The sequence below is a fragment of the Myotis davidii genome, unplaced genomic scaffold (genome assembly GCF_000327345.1).
Source record: "Myotis davidii unplaced genomic scaffold, ASM32734v1 scaffold173, whole genome shotgun sequence".
In the NCBI taxonomy this organism is placed as follows: Eukaryota; Metazoa; Chordata; class Mammalia; order Chiroptera; family Vespertilionidae; genus Myotis; species Myotis davidii.
This window is the reverse complement of record NW_006286303.1, coordinates 545,972-564,458: the sequence shown is the minus strand read 5'-3', so window position 1 is coordinate 564,458 and position 18,487 is coordinate 545,972. Positions and strand designations below refer to the sequence as shown.

General features: G+C 40.4%; 2 protein-coding genes across 6 annotated transcripts in view; one reads left to right on the top strand and one right to left on the bottom strand.

Moving 5' to 3' along the window:
• The window catches only part of KIAA1211 (KIAA1211 ortholog), a 32,518-nt gene extending 24,245 nt beyond the window's left edge, over positions 1 to 8,273 (top strand). The window contains exons 7-9 of the mRNA XM_015560077.1: positions 4,768 to 4,958; positions 5,741 to 5,903; positions 8,080 to 8,273. Of these exons, the coding sequence (XP_015415563.1) occupies positions 4,768 to 4,958; positions 5,741 to 5,903; positions 8,080 to 8,240 (515 nt within the window). The 3' untranslated portion in view covers positions 8,241 to 8,273. The remainder of the gene's footprint in view (positions 1 to 4,767; positions 4,959 to 5,740; positions 5,904 to 8,079) is intronic.
• Positions 8,274 to 10,327: 2,054 nt separating this feature from the next.
• Positions 10,328 to 18,487, bottom strand: part of AASDH (aminoadipate-semialdehyde dehydrogenase) — a 34,249-nt gene continuing 26,089 nt past the window's right edge. For 2 of the 5 annotated variants that reach the window (XM_006757791.2, XM_015560085.1), the window contains exons 12-15: positions 17,834 to 17,997; positions 16,288 to 16,410; positions 15,676 to 15,807; positions 12,771 to 13,264 (exon numbers count right to left, since the gene is read on the bottom strand). In XM_006757791.2, coding sequence (XP_006757854.1) covers positions 12,878 to 13,264; positions 15,676 to 15,807; positions 16,288 to 16,410; positions 17,834 to 17,997 — 806 coding nt within the window. In that variant the 3' untranslated portion in view covers positions 12,771 to 12,877. Of the gene's footprint in view, positions 10,417 to 12,770; positions 13,265 to 15,675; positions 15,808 to 16,287; positions 16,411 to 17,001; positions 17,193 to 17,833; positions 17,998 to 18,487 lie in introns of those variants that run through there. The other 3 variants (XM_006757793.2, XM_006757794.2, XM_015560086.1) reach the window with 3 other exon arrangements.

Sequence of the window (18,487 nt, the reverse complement as noted above, 5' to 3'; positions counted from 1 at the left end):
TCATCCCCCCCCACCACCACACCCCCCGCCGTGTTTCTCCTGTAACACTTTGATTACAGATATGTCATTCGGAAACTCCCAGCCCCTGAGCCCCTGACGGTGGGTAGAACAGATAGTAACTGGTCTTTTCTCCAAGCCCTGACCCTGGGAGCAATGACTAGAACCCCGTAAATGCCAGGAGGTGCCTGCGTGTCTCCCAGGGACCTGAAGGAGGGAACTTAAGTGGACTGTGGTTCTGCTTGTCCACTGAGTTTAGAATGAGAGAGAATAGGTTTAAACATTGCAACAAAATAAAATTTTAATGACATATTCTGAACTCCTGACCAAAAAGGTTATGTGATTAACAAAGAACATCTCTTTCAAAACCTTGAATGAAATGAGTGATTTTACTGCTTTGGAAAATTTCAACAGTCATCCTTTGTGCTTAATCATTTACAAAGTGTTTTTATTTATAACATTTAGTTCAGCCTCACGGCATATGTAGAGATAGACAATCTTAGCTCAGTTTTACAGTTGACGACACCAACATCTGAGAAGTCTGATGACTTGTCTGCTCTCTACAGTGGTAAAGCCAGTTTGGGGAAGAGTTCTCTCCCAGGTAAAATGATCTTCCCAGTAACCTAGGACCGCCTCCAGTAACTCTCACCTGGCATTTGTAAAATGCTGTTAGCCTTGAAAAACATTTCTCATTATGTCCTCATGTTACTTCTTGGACCTTACTCATATATTTGTTCAAAACAACATTGTTTAAAAATGCCGTAGGATTTAGCAAAGCCTTCTTGTCTTGTTCCTTTTCTTGCAGTTCTTTTAAACCTGATCTATGATTTCTCATTTTTCCCTGCATCTCTTGGATAATATTTTGGGCACAGTTCTTTTAGTCACATTAGAAAACAATTTTTATTGTGGTCAAAGTATGTAACATAAAATTGGCTATCTTTTCTCAGTGTACAGTTCAGTAGTCTTAAGCATATTTCACATTGTGCACGCAAATTTTTCATCTTGCAAAACTGAAACTGTAAGCATTAAACAACATTCAACTTTCTGTTTCTATAAATCTGACTATTCTAGAAGCATCACATAAGTGGAATCATCTAGGATTGTCTTTTTTGGTGACTGGCTTATTTCACTTAGTACAATGTCTTCAAGGTTCATCCATATTGTAGCATATGACAGGATTTCCTTCCTTCTTAAGGCTGAATGACCTACCCTTGTGTGTATATACCACACTTGATTTATCCATTCATCTGTCCATGGACACTTAGATTGCTTGCACTTCTTGGCTCGTTTGACTAGTGCTGCTATGACCATGGGTGTGCAAACATCCCATGTACTTCTGGATAAAAGCCCAGAAATGGAATTGCCGGGTTCTATGGTAGTTCTATTTTTAATTTTTTTCAGGAATCTCTATATTGGCTTCCATAATGGCTGTACCAGTTTGTAATCCCATCAACAGTGTATGAGGTTCCCTTTTCTACAAATCCTTGCCAACATTTGTTTATTGTCCTTTTGATACTAGCCAATCTGACAGGTGTGAGATGATATCTCACTGTGGTTTGCTTTGCATTTCCCTGATAATTAGTGGTGTTGAGCATCTTTTTATGTGTCTCTTGGCCATCTGCTTGTTTTCTTTGGAAAAATACCTACTCAGATGCTCTATCTTTTTAATTAGTTGGTTGTGTTAATTTGCATACAGTCACTCTGATTGGCTGGTGGATGTGGCTTGAGGCATAGCGAAGGTATGGTCAATTTGCACGTTTGTCTTTTATTAGATTAGAAAAGCTTGATTTCACCTTTATTTTTATATTTTTAAAGATGTATAAATAGAAATTCTAAGCTTTTCTTCCTTTACCCCCAATGAATGGCCTTGTACATCCCCTAGGGCACACACACCCTTTTTATTTGAGACCACTGCTTTAGAAAGAGGTTTCTATTCCTGGGACCCAGGCCAGCGAGGACCAATACCAAGGTGAAGCCACTGGGAGGGTGGAGACTCTGAACCAATCCTGATGGGAATTAATATAGCAATGATCACCCAATCCCCCCCCCTCATATGATCTTCCCAGTAACCTAGGACCGCCTCCAGTAACTCTCACCTGGCATTTGTAAAATGCTGTTAGCCTTGAAAAACATTTCTCATTATGTCCTCATGTTACTTCTTGGACCTTACTCATATATTTGTTCAAAACAACATTGTTTAAAAATGCCGTAGGATTTAGCAAAGCCTTCTTGTCTTGTTCCTTTTCTTGCAGTTCTTTTAAACCTGATCTATGATTTCTCATTTTTCCCTGCATCTCTTGGATAATATTTTGGGCACAGTTCTTTTAGTCACATTAGAAAACAATTTTTATTGTGGTCAAAGTATGTAACATAAAATTGGCTATCTTTTCTCAGTGTACAGTTCAGTAGTCTTAAGCATATTTCACATTGTGCACGCAAATTTTTCATCTTGCAAAACTGAAACTGTAAGCATTAAACAACATTCAACTTTCTGTTTCTATAAATCTGACTATTCTAGAAGCATCACATAAGTGGAATCATCTAGGATTGTCTTTTTTGGTGACTGGCTTATTTCACTTAGTACAATGTCTTCAAGGTTCATCCATATTGTAGCATATGACAGGATTTCCTTCCTTCTTAAGGCTGAATGACCTACCCTTGTGTGTATATACCACACTTGATTTATCCATTCATCTGTCCATGGACACTTAGATTGCTTGCACTTCTTGGCTCGTTTGACTAGTGCTGCTATGACCATGGGTGTGCAAACATCCCATGTACTTCTGGATAAAAGCCCAGAAATGGAATTGCCGGGTTCTATGGTAGTTCTATTTTTAATTTTTTTCAGAACTGCCCTACTGTTTTCCACACCAGCTGTACCATTTTACATTCCCACCAGCAGTGCACAGAATTCTAATTTTCCACATCCTCGCCAACACTTGTTATTTTCTGTTTTTTTTTTTTTTTTATGGTAGCCATCCTAATGGGTGCGAGGTGATACCCTCATTGTGGTTTTGATTTACATTTCTCTAGTAATTAGTGATGTTGAGCATCTTTCTATATGCTTGTCAGTCATTTGTATGTCTTCTTAAGAGAAATGTCTATTCCAGTCCTTTGTTCATTTTTAATTGGGTATTTTGTTTTTGGTTGTTAAGCGGTCGGAGTTCTTCCTATGGTTTCTGTCACTTTTTGAAAAGAAAACGTCCCCTAGGCACTTGCAGTAATAACAGTCTCATGTTAGTAATTAATATGTCTCCTCCAGTGTCATAATCAGAACTCCAAACACTATTTCAAATTAAAGTGTCTCCCTTCTTAGAGGAGTTAAGTGGCTTTCCTAAGGTCACAAAAGGTCAAACCCAGGTCTGCTCAGTTCTAGAGCCCAACCTCAGCTACCACCCATCTGTGAAGTGTGTTTACCCCAGTTCCATAGGCAAGACAGTCAATGTAAGAGAAACACAGACTGGGAGCCGGAAGCCCTCGGTTCACAATTCAGCCTGTACACTAGCTGCTGGGTGACCTCGGACACGGGACTTGGTCACTGTGGACCTCATTACTCACGTCTATCAAAGGAGGGCACTGGGCCAAAATCATGGTTCGCACTGGGTTCCTCAAAGCCCTGCTGTCCTCAGCAGCCCCTGGGGCAGAGCAGTGCCCCATTTTCCTCTTTCATACTTTGGGCTTCCACATAGGATACTGCTTGTAAGGGGGAAAAGCTTTTGCAAAAATTTTGAAAAGCAATAAATTAAAAAAGAACAATAATGAATCAAATAGCCCCCTGGGTCCCTTGTGGGCCTGAGATTTTATGACACTGGAGAGAGGGAAGAGAAAGGCTCTTGTTTCTGTTGATTAGAGATATTACTTTCCTACCCAGTGGAGTCACTCAGACATGAGTACGGAGTTTTATTAGGAAGGGCCAGTTGAATGTTCAGTGGGCTGATGAATACGTCACAAGTTTTAGGGGGTGAGGTACTGAGATACGAGAACAGTTCATTTCACTGAAAGCTGGCTTTTGTCTTTACTAGTTCTGAACACAGTTCAAAGGCGTGTGTTGCAGGGGAGGGATTCCCACACCACCAGCAACTCTCAGACACCAGCTGGTGTCTTACAATTCAACTCAAGATGGTGTTCTGTTCTACAGGTTAAGGGCTTAGTCCCATAAGGCTGTACCTTCAGATCCAGGTGCTTCTGACTGGTTAAAATCAGAGGTTCCCAGGAACCCCCTCCTTGGGTTTGATTAATATTCTCGAGTGGCTCATGGAACTCAGAGAAACATTTGCCTTACTAGGTCACTGGTTTGTTATAAAAGGATAGAACTCGGGAACAGCCAGGTGGAAGAGATGCATACAAGGATACAAGGTATGGGGAAAGGCGGGGAAGTCCCATGCTCTCTGGGTGGCCAACCTCCCGGCACTTCCACCTCGTCACCAACCCAGAAGCTCTCCAAACCCTGACCTTTGGGGTTTTTTGGAGACTGCATTACACAGGTATGATTGGTTTTATCTTTGGCATTGATTCAACCTCCAGGCTTCCCCCCTCCCAGGAGGTTGGGGGGTGAGATTGTAAGTTCTAATCTTCTGATCGCTCAGTTGGTTCACCCAGCAACCAGCCTCCCACCCCCCACATCCTGAAGTGTGGTCCCAAAGTAGCCTCATTCACATAACATGAGACATCTTTACGCTCTCATCACTTAGCTCTGTGCCAGAAACAGGATAAAGACCAAATATGTATTTCTTATTATAAATCACAATATCAGTCTTTTTCCCCCCACAGAAAAGCCGGTGCTTCAGAGCAGACACTCTTTAGATGGCTCCAAACTTGTGGAGAAAGTTGAAACCGCGCAGCCACTGTGGATAACGTTAGCCCTGCAAAAGCAGAAGGGGTTTCGGGAGCAGCAGGCGACTCGAGAGGAGAGGAAGCAAGCGAGGGAGGCCAAACAGGCAGAAAAGCTCTCCAAAGACAACGTGAGTAGCCTGGTCTTCAGCCTTAACCTTGCCTTTCTGAGCTTGGCTCTTTTATGGCTGCAAGGACTTACAAAAGGAAAAGAAAGCCCAGCCAGTGTGGCTCAGTGGTTGAATGTCCACCTATGAATCAGGAGGTCAGGGTTCGCTTCCCAGTCGGCACACATGCCAGGGTTTCAGGCTCGATCCCCAGTAAGGGGCAGCTGATTCTCATCATTGATGTTTCTTTCTCTCTCTCCCTCGCCATTCCTCTCTGAAATCAATCAAAAAAAAATTTTTTTTTAAAAAAAGGCTAACTGGGAGTGGTGTAGAATATCTAGAAAGAATAGAGCAATAAACAAATTAACCACCATTAGACAGGAAAGCATTTTCAGTCAGAAATTTTATTCAGTTCCCTTATGCTATTAAGGTAACTTGATTTGGCAGAATTCACAATGTAATTAGTAGGAACAATCCACACACACGACAGTTACGTGAGGAATATGAAAATGATTGTACGGGAGCAGGGCTTTGGAGGAAATCAGTCTCTCTCGGTGACCCTGCTCTTACAGTTAACTGGACGGGGCTCTTCGAGGAAAGTTGCGTTCCCTCTTGGGGACATTTGTACTGAGCGGCTTCATGATCGGGGCCAGGGCTGGAGACACATTGCTCCCAAGTGCACTCCCGCTGCTCCTTTGGGAACAGAGACTGGTGCTGACTGGCAGAACCCCCAGGCCCTGCACTGTGCGCCTTTGCATGTACTCAGGTTGGAAACATACTTTTCCTGACTTTCTCTGCCCACCCAGGTCAGTGTCAGTCCACAGCCAGGAAGCAGCAGTGTCAGCAGAGCTGGATCCCTGCTCAAGTCCATGGCTCATCCAGAAGACAAGAAGCCGGAGACAGCAGGGTCCAGGCTTGAGCGCAGAGAGCAGCTGAAAAAGGCCAACACCCTTCCCACATCTGTGACAGGTAGCGAGAGCAGGAGCATTTCTGTTTGACCTCAGTTACAGGTTTCTCTCCTTGGAGCATGCTTTATTTCCTCAGGTGTAATAACACCACAGGCTGTTTCACCACCACTCTCATAAACTTAGACACTGGTCATCAGCTCATCTGACAGAGACCACCAGAAACTGTCAGTGGTGTGGTGGCCAATGTTTTAGCAATCAGGGAGCAGAGCATCCTCTGATTAGTATTTGCCATGTACTGTGGTGTAAATATTCCCACCATGGCCAGTTTCAACCTATCAGTGTGGTCTAATAAATTTCTGAAGCTAACAAGGTGTGATATGAGCCATCTCCAATGCCCCCACTGCCTGTAGTCCAACAAAACGAGGTTTATTAACTTGCTGTAGTAAGGGAGACTACATATCTTACGGACCTCTAAACAAAGGAAGAGATACGATTCTAGTAGGATTTGGGGAAAAGGGTGAAGTTTAGGTAAAATTTAAGTGGAGCAGAGTTTTGATATTGCTTAAAGCAAAGCGAGGGTGTGGGGTGTACATGAAGGGGTTGATATCAGGCCGGAGTTGAAAAGTGGACTCAGGGCCCTGTTTTCCTGGCACTACGACGTTAAAATAAATGTGTGCAAGTTGTATCTGAAAACCCCCACCTGGAGCTCTGTACCTGGGATGGAAACAGAAGCTGTGGTTGAGTCAGTGACCCAGGTGGCTGAGATGCTCCTAAGTGGGATGGTCCCTTTCACCAATGCGATTTCAAAGGGCAAGTGTCTGACCAGCTGTGACTTCAGAGAGCAAGGTTGTTCGGCTCCAAGTCCTGGATGTTAATTAACAACAGCAGTGTTGATACGTTCATGACACTTTATAAAAGATACATACACATTTTTTAAAAATCCTTTATTCTAATAAAAGGTAAAATGATCCATAATGTTTCCAACTATGTGCTTATTACAAATCGCTTGGAGGAGGGATGAACCTAAACAAGTTTCCTCCAGGGTTAATAGGGCATGTTGTGCACCCTGGGCAGCCCTGTTCCCAGGAGGGCATCCAACCTCCAGACCCAGGGTTTTTGTACGCCTTGGTTATCTGCGTGCTGAGTTCTGGAAATGTGAAGAGGTCTCACCATCAAAGCTGTATTTACTATTTGGTGAGGAGAAAACAATTTTTTTGGAAACCGCTTTGGAGCACTGTACAATTTCTCAAGAACCTCCATGGGTATTATTTCATTAGGCTTTTATACCCAGGAATTAAGGGCTCTATACATTACATGGGTGTGTCAGAGAGAATTAGTTCAAAATCAAGTGAGAAGCTCCAAAATCAGAGATTACACCTTTCTCTGCCCTGATTTCTTGGAAGTTCCAAAGCAGTGGTTCTCAACCTTCCTAATGCCGTGACCCTTTAATACAGTTCCTCATGTTGTGGTGACCCCAATTTCATTGTTACAAATTGAACATAATTAAAGCATAGTGATTAATCACAAAAACAATATGTAATTATATATGTGTTTTCTGACGGTCTTAGGCAACCCCTGTGAAAGGGTTGTTTGACCCCCAAAGGGGTCGCGACCCACAGGTTGAGAACCGCTGCTCCAAAGGGTTACTGCAGTTCAGGTGGCTCCAGTTATGATAGCTAGCCTTTGTTCTGAAATACTGTATTTGTCTTTCCCACCAGTAGTTCCTGAGGTCTGCTTTGGGTGGGAACCCTCACCTTAAGTGTTTATGACGCGGTAAGAAAGCAATATGAGGCAAAGAAATTGCTAGACAAGACCGAGATTCCTAAGAGCTGGCAGGATCTGTGGGCCTGAGGGGGAAGGAACCCCAGGCGTGCCTGGTGGGGGCAGGCACTTTTGACCTCACCAGCTTGATAAATCCAAACTGCTTGTTTGTTCATTTTCCTCATGACATTGATTGGCTATATGATTAGAATCACAAAATTTTTACATTTTTTATTATCATGCAGACCTAGCTTCTGTGCACAGAAAAAAAATGCTTCTTGAAATTAGAACTGACTGCACTGTGATCACTATAATGTTGCACGTTAACAGTTACAATCACATAGCTTGCTTTCTCTAATTCTCAACGAAGATGCCCAGTGTCTCACTGAGTTTTCCTTTCTGAATCCCATTGTATGATACATCAAAGTGTGGCTCTGACTCATACCTTTCTCCTTTTCCTTCAAAATGCAACCCAGTGGAGATCTCTGATTCGCCTCCCCCAGCGCCACTGGTGAAAGAAGTCACAAAGAGGTTTTCCACCCCAGATGCTGCTCCCGTGTCAACAGAACCAGCCTGGCTGGCTTTGGCCAAAAGGAAAGCCAAGGCCTGGAGCGACTGCCCACAGATTATTAAGTAAAGAGTGACTCTTCTCCATTCCTATTCCCAGTTATTGGCTCCTCTCCTGTCCTTTTTATTTATTTATTTTTTTATATGAGGTAAAGAAACCAAGCTAGGGAAAAGAAGCATGTTTTATAGGCTCTAAAATAACATTTAGAAACTGAACTGGTGGTATTCCTTGTAAGAGTGTATTTGCACAACCCTAGGTCCTGGTGCCTTGAGCTCCTCCTAGTTCTAAAGAGAAAGTTCTGTCCGAGGGACCACAGGAAGCAAGATCTCCTAAGAACTCCTCAGGAGAGCCTGCCACCCCATTCCACATGGACACCCACACACCACTGAACATGTACTTTTGCCAATCTTTACCATGGTTTTTTGACTCTGTGCTCCAATTTCTTTTATCCAAAACCTTTACCCTGCCATATTTAAGGATTTCTATCTTTTTCTACAGCAATGGTGAAAGGACCACAGGAAGGGAGAAATAAGAACCCTCCTTCTCCTGAGTGCAGCCAGTAACTGAATTGCAAGTCACAGTCTGGCTCCCAACTCTGTGCCCATGTCTGGTTTTCATGAATTTTCCCCAACCTGAACTAACACAGAAAGGGAATCCATCCATGCCTCTTCCACACTGATCCACAGACGCCATTACACCAGGCCTCTCCTTCAGGACATGTTCAACATTTGGCCCATCTAGCTCCTAGGGAACATTTTTCTTTAATATGGTAAAAAAATGGAAACTACAAATCTGTCTGAGACTCCCCCCATCTAGTGCAGTTGTTCTTGAGATGTCCAGGCTCCATCAGGCCTAGAAATGTGTATCCTGGCAAAACGCTTCAAATGAATTGTGATATATCCAAGGTTGAGAACCTTGGAATACACTGCTTCTACTGTAATCTAGATTTTAAAACTCTGAGAGGGGGACTCTGCACCCAAAGAAGCAAAAGTGAGATGGGAAAAATAATAAAACCATTAACAGGAAGATAAGATTTGGAGCCTTTGTACTAAGGATCTCCTGTGGGAAGTTTCCCTCTTTACCATAACTGACTAATTCATATTCAGAGTCAAATATTCAATAGCATTTATCATTCAGAGCATTCACCTTGCTACCTTTAAAAAACATCTCAGAGTTTTAAGTGGCCTTGTTATACACATGTGATACAAAGAAGGGACCTGGCTATTTAAAAGCCACCTATAGTCACTATTTCCCTAAATTTGCTTTACATGAAACATAGACATACAGCAAGCCCACACATTGCTGCTACTCATTTTACATTTCGTGGTGTTGGCACACTCCCATTTTCTTAGCTCCTGACTCCCAAGTATAAGTACAGATCTTTTGCCCAGTGCAAGGAAAATTACATCCTTTTTTCCTCTCCTACAGAAAAACACATTTTATTATTATGCATCATTATTCTCCTTTATGCTCACTTAACAGGCAATGTGCTATTACTCTGTGCTGTTATTCTACCATTTACCTTAAAGAAAGGATGACTGGCAGTTATTTACCATATAGAAGGCATTTTCTTTCTGGAGACGAGGGCTCGGCCTTATGGTAGCAGCTGGCATGTGTGGTCATAAGGATAGCCGTACTCTTCCAAGTAGGATTTAATATTATATATATATATACTGGACCTTCAGACTGTTAAGAATCAATGGAACTTTAATTTTTTTTATCGCTATGGGAAGCAATATTCTACTGCACGTTTTCCAGCTGATGTTCATTTTTAAGTCAAATATGTAGACATTTGTTAGTTTCAATGATTTCCTCACTAATGTAACACTTTTTAATGGGAATTTTCTCACCTGAGTCCTGGAATTTTAGTGCTACAGTAATTCATCTGAATTGGCCTTTTCTATCATCTCATCAGTTTTGGATGTCACAGTAATGGCAGAGAGCAAGTGAAGAAATCTGATTAACGAAGAATGGTAGATGAGTGCACTCTGTACTGGGTCACTTACCATAAAGCCCATACGAAATAGGAGAAATAACTCAGTTAAAAAGTTTCCTTCAAAATCTTTAAAAGAAGAGTATACTGAGGAAAGCACAGTCACAGCATTTACTTCCAACAACTTCTAAAGGCTTTATGTTTAATATTTCATGTAAAAATTACTCCAAATTTGCACTAAATACCAATGAAGTGTTATTTTGCTTTAATTGTGTTGCAGTCTTTTCTCATCAACAAACTATGGGGGAAATTCTGTAAAAACATAAAAAATTCAAGACTTTTAAAAAAATCCTATTGCAATGTTAAATACACAGGTGGTTTTTTGTTTATTTGTTTTTAATTAAAACACACACACTTCCCTTGGCAAGGTTATAGATGATTAACTTCTGTTCATAGAGTTTTTGTTTACTTTTTAAATTTTTCAAGTGCAATTGTTTCTTATACATTAATTACTATTAAATTATCATTTTAGCCAGTTATCAGCAAATTGTAGTATGTATTGTCTCTTCTTGTGACATTTAGCTTAATTGCTTATTTTAAAGCAGAAATATTAGAGTTACAAGTGTCTTGCAATATTTTTACCAACAATAAAATTAAGTAGAGGCTTAACCATGAAAATACCTTAGTGTGATTTTAATATTATTTTCAGATTTTGGTTGTATAAAGTTTTAATGTAAAATGTCCATTATTGAAGGAAAATGATCTTTCAATAAAAAATACCCACAAGATCTTTAGCACCAACAGAATTTCCTTTTCAAGTTTATGTCTTTACTAATTTCAAGCAAGCTCATATTTACGTAGCTTTTGTTGCAAAAGAAATACTTCAAGGCATTTTATATGGTACCTTATTATATTTTTTACTAGGTGTTTTTGGAGAAAACTAATGAATAGGGTCAAATAAAATGTTTATCTTAATCCTCAGTTGGAATCAAATGGTCTGTCTCTCAGACAATATGATCCTACAACCTCCTTACTCTGAGTGTGGGTGATGGAACAGCAGCATGTTTCAAAGCTGAATGCATGTGAAAAACACAGCTTAGGGCCCCGGGCCAGAGCTACTGACCCACGTGGCTGGACTAGGTCGAAGTGAGTGATGTGGGTGAGGTACTTGCCTTGGTGCACAAAAACTCAAATACTGTTTTGGAGGCAAGTCCAAGATGGTGGTATAGGAGGTTGCAAGGCTTGCCCTCTTCCAAAAATACATCAAATTATACCTATATTTAGAGCAGTTTCCTCCTGAGAGACAACTAAGGGCCAATAGAACAGCCTCTGCACAACTAGAGAGACCACACAGAAGAGGCTGGGAACCAAAGCAGCTCTCCAGGAGCTTAGGGAAGTATCCAGGACAGAAAAAACCGGTGAGCACCACTGTTTACATTTCCCCTGCACTTGGATGGCGGGCCCAAGTCCTATCCAGGTTCTCTAGCTGACTAGCAGGGCCGTGTTCGCATGTCCCCAGCTTCCTGGAGCTAGATCCAGCAGGATGAGGAGGGTGCCATAGCCTGCACACATGAGGCCCCTGCACCTGCAGATTGATACTTAAACTCTAAAGAAGATGCCCTAACCGGTTTGGCTCAGTGGATAGAGCGTCAGCCTGTGGACTGAAGGGTCCCAGGTTCGATTCTGGTCAAGGGCATGTACCTTGGTTGCGGGCACATCCCTTCCTCTCTGTAAAAAATCAATAAAAAAAATACTTAAAAAAACACACAAAAAACCACACAGGCTCGCTCGCTCGCTCTCTCTCCCTCCCCAGAGCAGGTGCTCAAATCTTCTTATCACATGTACTTTCCTAAGCTACAAGGGCCCTTCTCTTGCCTCTGTAACTTGTTTCCTTAGCCCATTTCTTCAATGGCTCACTTTTACTACCTCTATAACTTTCTAAACAAACTTCCTCTTATAATTTTGAAAACAAAATGTGATACATATATACAATGGAAAACTACTCAGCCATAAAAAAGATAAAATACTGCCATTTGACCTAGTGTGGGTGAATTTTGAGAGTATTATACTAAGTGAAATAAATCAGGTGGAAAAAGACAAAAACTGTATGATTTTACTTGTATGGGGGATATAAAACCAAAAGCAATAAACAAATAAACTCACAGATACAGACAACAGAATGGTGGTTACCAAAGTGGAAGGGGGTGGGGGAAAGATGAGGAGGGTAAAGGGGGTCAAATATATGGCAACAGAAGGAGACTAGACTTCAGCTGGTGAGCACACAATAGAGTATGCAGATGTCATAAAGTTGTACACCTGAAATTTACATAAGGTTATTAGCCAATGCTATCCCAATAAATTTTATTTAAAAAATTTAACAAGGGACCTAATTTGATCAATAGCTCCTACCTTTAAAAATCTTTTGTTACGAATCTCAGTATAAATGAGTGAATGGTGTATTACCTCACAGATTAAGTTTTTAAGCCACTAAGTATATTCTGATCTTGTTTTTCAAAGGTCTTCTATAAAAAAATAAAGTATCTGTAGCCTAACTTAGAAAGTGCTACTAAATATATTGATGTTTTGTTTTATAAATCCTTTTACAAGTATTGTTGCTCCTACAGAAAATAAAATATGGCTGTTCTCCAATGAAGTGTAATAGACAAGTTTCTTAAACAAAATATAATCTTTATCATAAAATAAGACCATCCACATGCTTTATAATGTAAATATTATCAAACATCTCAGATATATTCTAATTAAGACTACTTGATTATTTTTTATTGCTAATCAGTAAGTCTAGACAATAAACATAATTATTTCTACATCCAATAATAAGCATTGATTCCCAAACCACAGGAGAAGAGAATACCTCTCCAGGAAGTTCATACATACTTTGCAATTGTCCACTCTTAGATTCCAAGATCCACAGTTTCCCATCAGTAGATGCTGCTGCGAGCAACGTTTCATTGCTGTACTTGTTATGGAAAGCAAATGGTGTTGAATATACCCTTGAGGTAGTTTCAAATTTCCATTGGAGATGACCTTTCATAGTACAACAGTAGATAAAGCAATCATGGGAACCAAAAAATATTTCTTGCTCTGATGTGGAGGGACATGGGGATGAAAAGATGGGTTCACTGGTAGAGAACTGCCAAACCTGAAGAGTTATAATGGCAGAAATAATTAATTCATCTCATTTCAACAATTCTGTATATTAAAGCTTTATGAAATTCTCAAACTGTAAGAGATGTAGGCTATTGAATGATAACTACACACACTTTTTCTGAAAAGTGGAACTGTCAGATTTGACCTCTATCCCAGTGGTAAAACCTAGCACAAAATATACAAAGTATCCTTATTACATGAGTCATTGCTATGCATAATATGAAATGAAATTAATTTGAACCCCATCCAAAAGTTATTACTAGTATGTTCCGAGACACTGAGTTCAAAAATAAAACTGCATTGAGTTTTCAATGTATCTTATCAAAAACTGTATCATATCATATTGTTAGTCTCCTAATGTAGGGAGGAGGAAGGAAGTGGACTGAAAGGAAGAGTTCATGTTCAATAATTAAAGCTTTAAACAAGAAGCTATGAGACATGTCTGACCTGTGGATATCTACTATTTACTTATTTCAAAGCTACTAAAACCTGTTGGCCAATATTTTGAAGAAAAGGCATAAGTTTAAGATAGTGTTTACAAATTTACAGTAACAGCAGCATAATAATAAAAAAAAGAATGGGCATATTCATGAAATCCTATATAATAAAAGCCCATCGACCGAAATGGTGAACAACCAGAATGACCAGAGGCCAGAACTACTGGACCCTCGCCCAGGTTGGCCCTGCCCCCCAGGAGGGACCCCCACCCTGATCAGGGGCATGGCCGGCCTGCAAACCGCCCATGGCCCCTCACCCAGGCTGGCCCTCCCCCAGCGAGGACCCCTACCCCAATTGGGGGTGTGGCCAGCCTGCAAACCCCCGGTTGCCCCTTGTCCTGGCCAGCCCTGCCCCTAGTGGGGACCCCTACCCCGATCCAGGGCCCCCATCAGGGCAGGCCAGCCAGCCCCCACCCATGTACCACACCTCTAGCCTATATAATAAAAGGGTAATATGCAAATTGACCCTAACAGCAGGATGACCATATGCAAATTGACCCTAACGGCAGAACGACTGCTGGACCAGTCACTATGAGGTGCACTGACCACCTCTTAGTTTCTTTCCCCGGCCGGCAGGCTCTGATCGCCTGATGGCAAATGGGGAGCCAGGGTTGGGTGGCGGGGGACGTGGGCGGCGCCAGACCAAGGCCCCTGCCCCGCTGGTTGCCCCATATACAGATGGCAACCTGAGACAGGGCAGGGCCAGCAAGCAGGTGGGCACACCCAACTTTTCAGTCCCTTCCCCCAGCCGTCAGGCACCAATCACCCAATAGCGAACGGGGAACCAGGGGTGGGTGGCAGTGGGGGGGAAGGGGGCCGGGTGCGGGCAGCCAGGGAAGATGGCCCTGATCACAGACCAGGCCTAGGGAACATACCCGCACACGAATTTCATGACTGGGCCTCTAGTATGATTTATAATCTCAGTTCTGTCCCTGACTTGGACAAAGTCACTTTAACCTTTCTAAGGTTCATCTAAACAAACGGGAATAATAGCATTTGCCTCTTCAAACTACTTTGTAAATAAAAATATTATGTAAACAAACTAAAAGACTTCAAAAAGTGACTGTCGCACAGAACAAAAGAATCTGCTAGGCAATGAGGTGTGAATGAAGAGCATACGGAGTCAACTCTAGCCATCAATGGGCTCACTCATGTTGGAGCTAGTGCACTCTCAAATCCACAAAGCAATCCCCAAATCAAAACCACAGCTGCAGTTGTGCCAAAATGATAGTCACTTGCAGGTACTTAAAGGAGTGGAGATACTGCGCCCAACAAAAGATCTAATATAACCCAGAAGGATCCTGCCCTACTAATCATGAAGTTGAATATGCGACCCCCATATAAGGCAATGTGGGTTATACCAGAGATTTTGGTTTTCATAGAGAAAGCAGGGACTTCTTTAAATTTTCATAACCTCAAAAGAAGTTATAATAAAATTGGTTTCAAGCTGTAAATTTTTAAAAACTGGTAGGAGGGGAATAGCACAAGTATAACAATGTTTGGATAGAATCTTTGAAATATATTGCACCAATTCACAAATTAAGAAATGTATGGCCTGGCCAGAGTGGCTCAGTTCATTGAGTATCGTCCTGTGCACCAAAATGTTGCCAGTTAGATTCCCAGTCAGGGCACATACGTGGGTTTGATCCCAGTTTGGCACGTATGGTAAGGCAACCAATTGATGTTTCCCTCTCAACTGGATCTCTGATTCTCTAAGCATGTCCTCAGGTGAGAATTTAAAAAAAAAAAAAAAAAGAGTGAAGAAAAGAAACCCATGGCCTGACAAAACAGAACCAGTTTTTTTTAACATGAATTGAATAATGACATTTAAAGTTTTACTTCAGTTGTCACCAACTACTACTATTCCTTTGAGAAAGATACATAAAATAGTACCAGAAAAATTTACCTGTTCTCCAAAGTGAGTAAAGCAAAGTAAATTCCCATCTACACAGCCAATACAAACATACTGCAGGCAACACCTTGGAGAAGAGAAGAGTGGTTTCCCACAGAAATGTTTCCAAACTCTATTTCCAGTGGCCTGTCATGGGCAAAAACAATTCATAGCATTTCAATCTTTCTAATCAATTAACTGTATAAAACAAACTCATAAATCTCTAGGAGGCAAAGCTATAAAACATCCGAAAATGCTATAATGACATGCTGACATAAACAAGGCTAGTACACATATACACAGCTATAAAATCAATCAGTACTATTTATGAGAGCTAAAAGCTTGCACTAAAGCCAGGAAAGAAAAAACTAGCACATAGTATCTATCCTTAGACCATCCTAACTTCTAATGTAAGAAAATTCTATTTTAAAAAATAGATAAAAAACATGCACAGATCTTAGCTGATTTCTGTCAGCTTTCTAGACTTCATGTCAGTCATTCTTAATGAGTTCTGGTTTATTGATATCTGGACTATAGCTAACCAAAACTAACTAATTTTCAGAATTCAAAATAAAGAATATTAAAGATAAATGGTAATAAAATCAATATAAATTATTTTATGCCTACAGGATTTAGAGCCAGTAAAAGTCCTCCCAGTGTAGCAAAATACAAGTGATACGGAATCAAGTTCAAACAAGGCGAAGAAAAGATAGTTCCTCCACATTTTAACTTCCAAACACACTTCTTTTCCTGCAAATAAGAAAGCAAATTAATTGGTTTCTGCTGGTGGTTAACAAATTCACATATCCTATCTATTATATGCTATACCTATTTAACTAAGTTTTTATTATTTTTTTAATCCTTGCCTGAGGATATTTTTTCCATTGATTTTTAGAGAGAGTGGAAGGGAACGTGGGAGGCAGGGAGAAAGAAACATCGATGTGAGAGAGACACATCAATTGGTTGCCCAACGGCTGGAGATCGAACCTGAAACCCAGATATGTGCCCTTGACTGGGAATCGAACCTGCAACCCTTCGGTTTGTGGGCCAAAGTTCTAACCACTTAGCACAACAGCCAGGGCAAGTTTTTATTTTTAATATAAAAGTAATAAAGAGTAAATACAAGTTTATAAAAAAAGACCCAGATAGAAAAATAGGGGACTATTGACATGCTTACTATGGCAAATCAAGTTAGAATAAAGACCAAGACCACCAACTGTTAACAGCTTAGCATTTTCCCTTTTATTTTTTTGATACACACACACACACACACACACACACACACACACAGTTTAAGATCATTGAGATCATTCTGAATATACACTTGGTATCTAATTTTTTCTTTAAATTTACTTTAATGCACAATATTCCATATGAACATAAAATCGTTTATCTCACTACCTTACCATTGAAAAGTGTTTGGAATTAATTTCTTGTCGTTAACAACAACTTGGAAATAGACATCATGATGCACATATTTCTCCATGTTTCTGATTATTTTGCCAGGATAGATTCCCAAAAGAAGAGTTTTACTGAATCAAAGGATATGAAATTGTTACCTATGGCCAAATTATTTTCCTTAGAGGCTTTCACTAGTCACAACTTCAGCATTAATGCCATCATTCTAATCTAATACCATTTATTTCTCTGTTTTTAATTTTCATTCCTTTGATCATTAAATGATTTAAATATTTAAATATATTTACTAGCCATTTCTTCTTTGGCATCCCCTATTTTTCTATCTGGGTCTTTTCTTATAAACTTGTATTTACTCTTTATTTTCATTCATACTTATAAATATAAATCAGTTTTAACTGTCTCATTTGTTTCCATTCCATCCCCCAGAACTTACTACTTTTAAATTTTGTAATTCTAAATTTTTTAAAATTTTTATGTAATCAGCTCTTATTGACATTTTCCTTTGTAACTCTTTTCTATTGTCAAGATGATGATTCTAAGTTCTTTATATTTCAAAACTCTGAGTAGCAAATGCATTTGTGAAAATTTGGTAAGAGAGTTAAAAATGTTTTAAGGTATGACTGTTATTAACTCTTTATTCTTCCAAGACCACAATGCTAAACTTGGAAAATAGTTAACACCTGCTCCCTTAGTCAAAGAGAACCTGACAGTCTGACCCTCTTCCTCAGATGAGACTGATGAGGCAAATCCTTACATAAATATCCAAAGCATATGCATGCTGGTCATGAGAGCCAAGGTAGAGGAATCCTGTGGATGGGTCCATGGTTGCCGAGCTTTTGACAGCATCCTCAGTAGTAAACATCCAGTGTTTTTCTCCATTATTACTTTTTAGAACATAAACTAACCCATTATAGCAGCCTGTTGGGAAACAAAATGTAAAAGATGAGATTTAGACAACCCCCTGGAAAATCATTCTTTAGCCTAAATCATAGCAATTTATATTCGATACTCTTCATGTGTACTTGGGCTCTATGTTCAGCTCAGATTTAAATTTCAGCAATGTAAGGCAGAAACCGAACAGTAATCACTTGTGTAAAATACCTTTTAGTAGGTACACCTTTTAAAATATATATTTTTTATTTTAGAGAGGATAGGAGAGGGAGAGGGAGAGAAACATTGATTGTTTGCCTTTGTGACCTGACCTGGAACTGAACCCACAACCCAGGTATGTGCTGTGACCAGAAATTGAACTGGCAACTTTTCAGTACATGTGATGACGGACGTTCAACTAACTGAACCACTCTGGCAGAGGGCACCTTATTAGAAAGTGCTTCACCACTAATGAAACAATGAAGCATGTTGCAATGGAAAGAGGCTTGACGGACCGACTCAAAGCCTGTCATGGGCA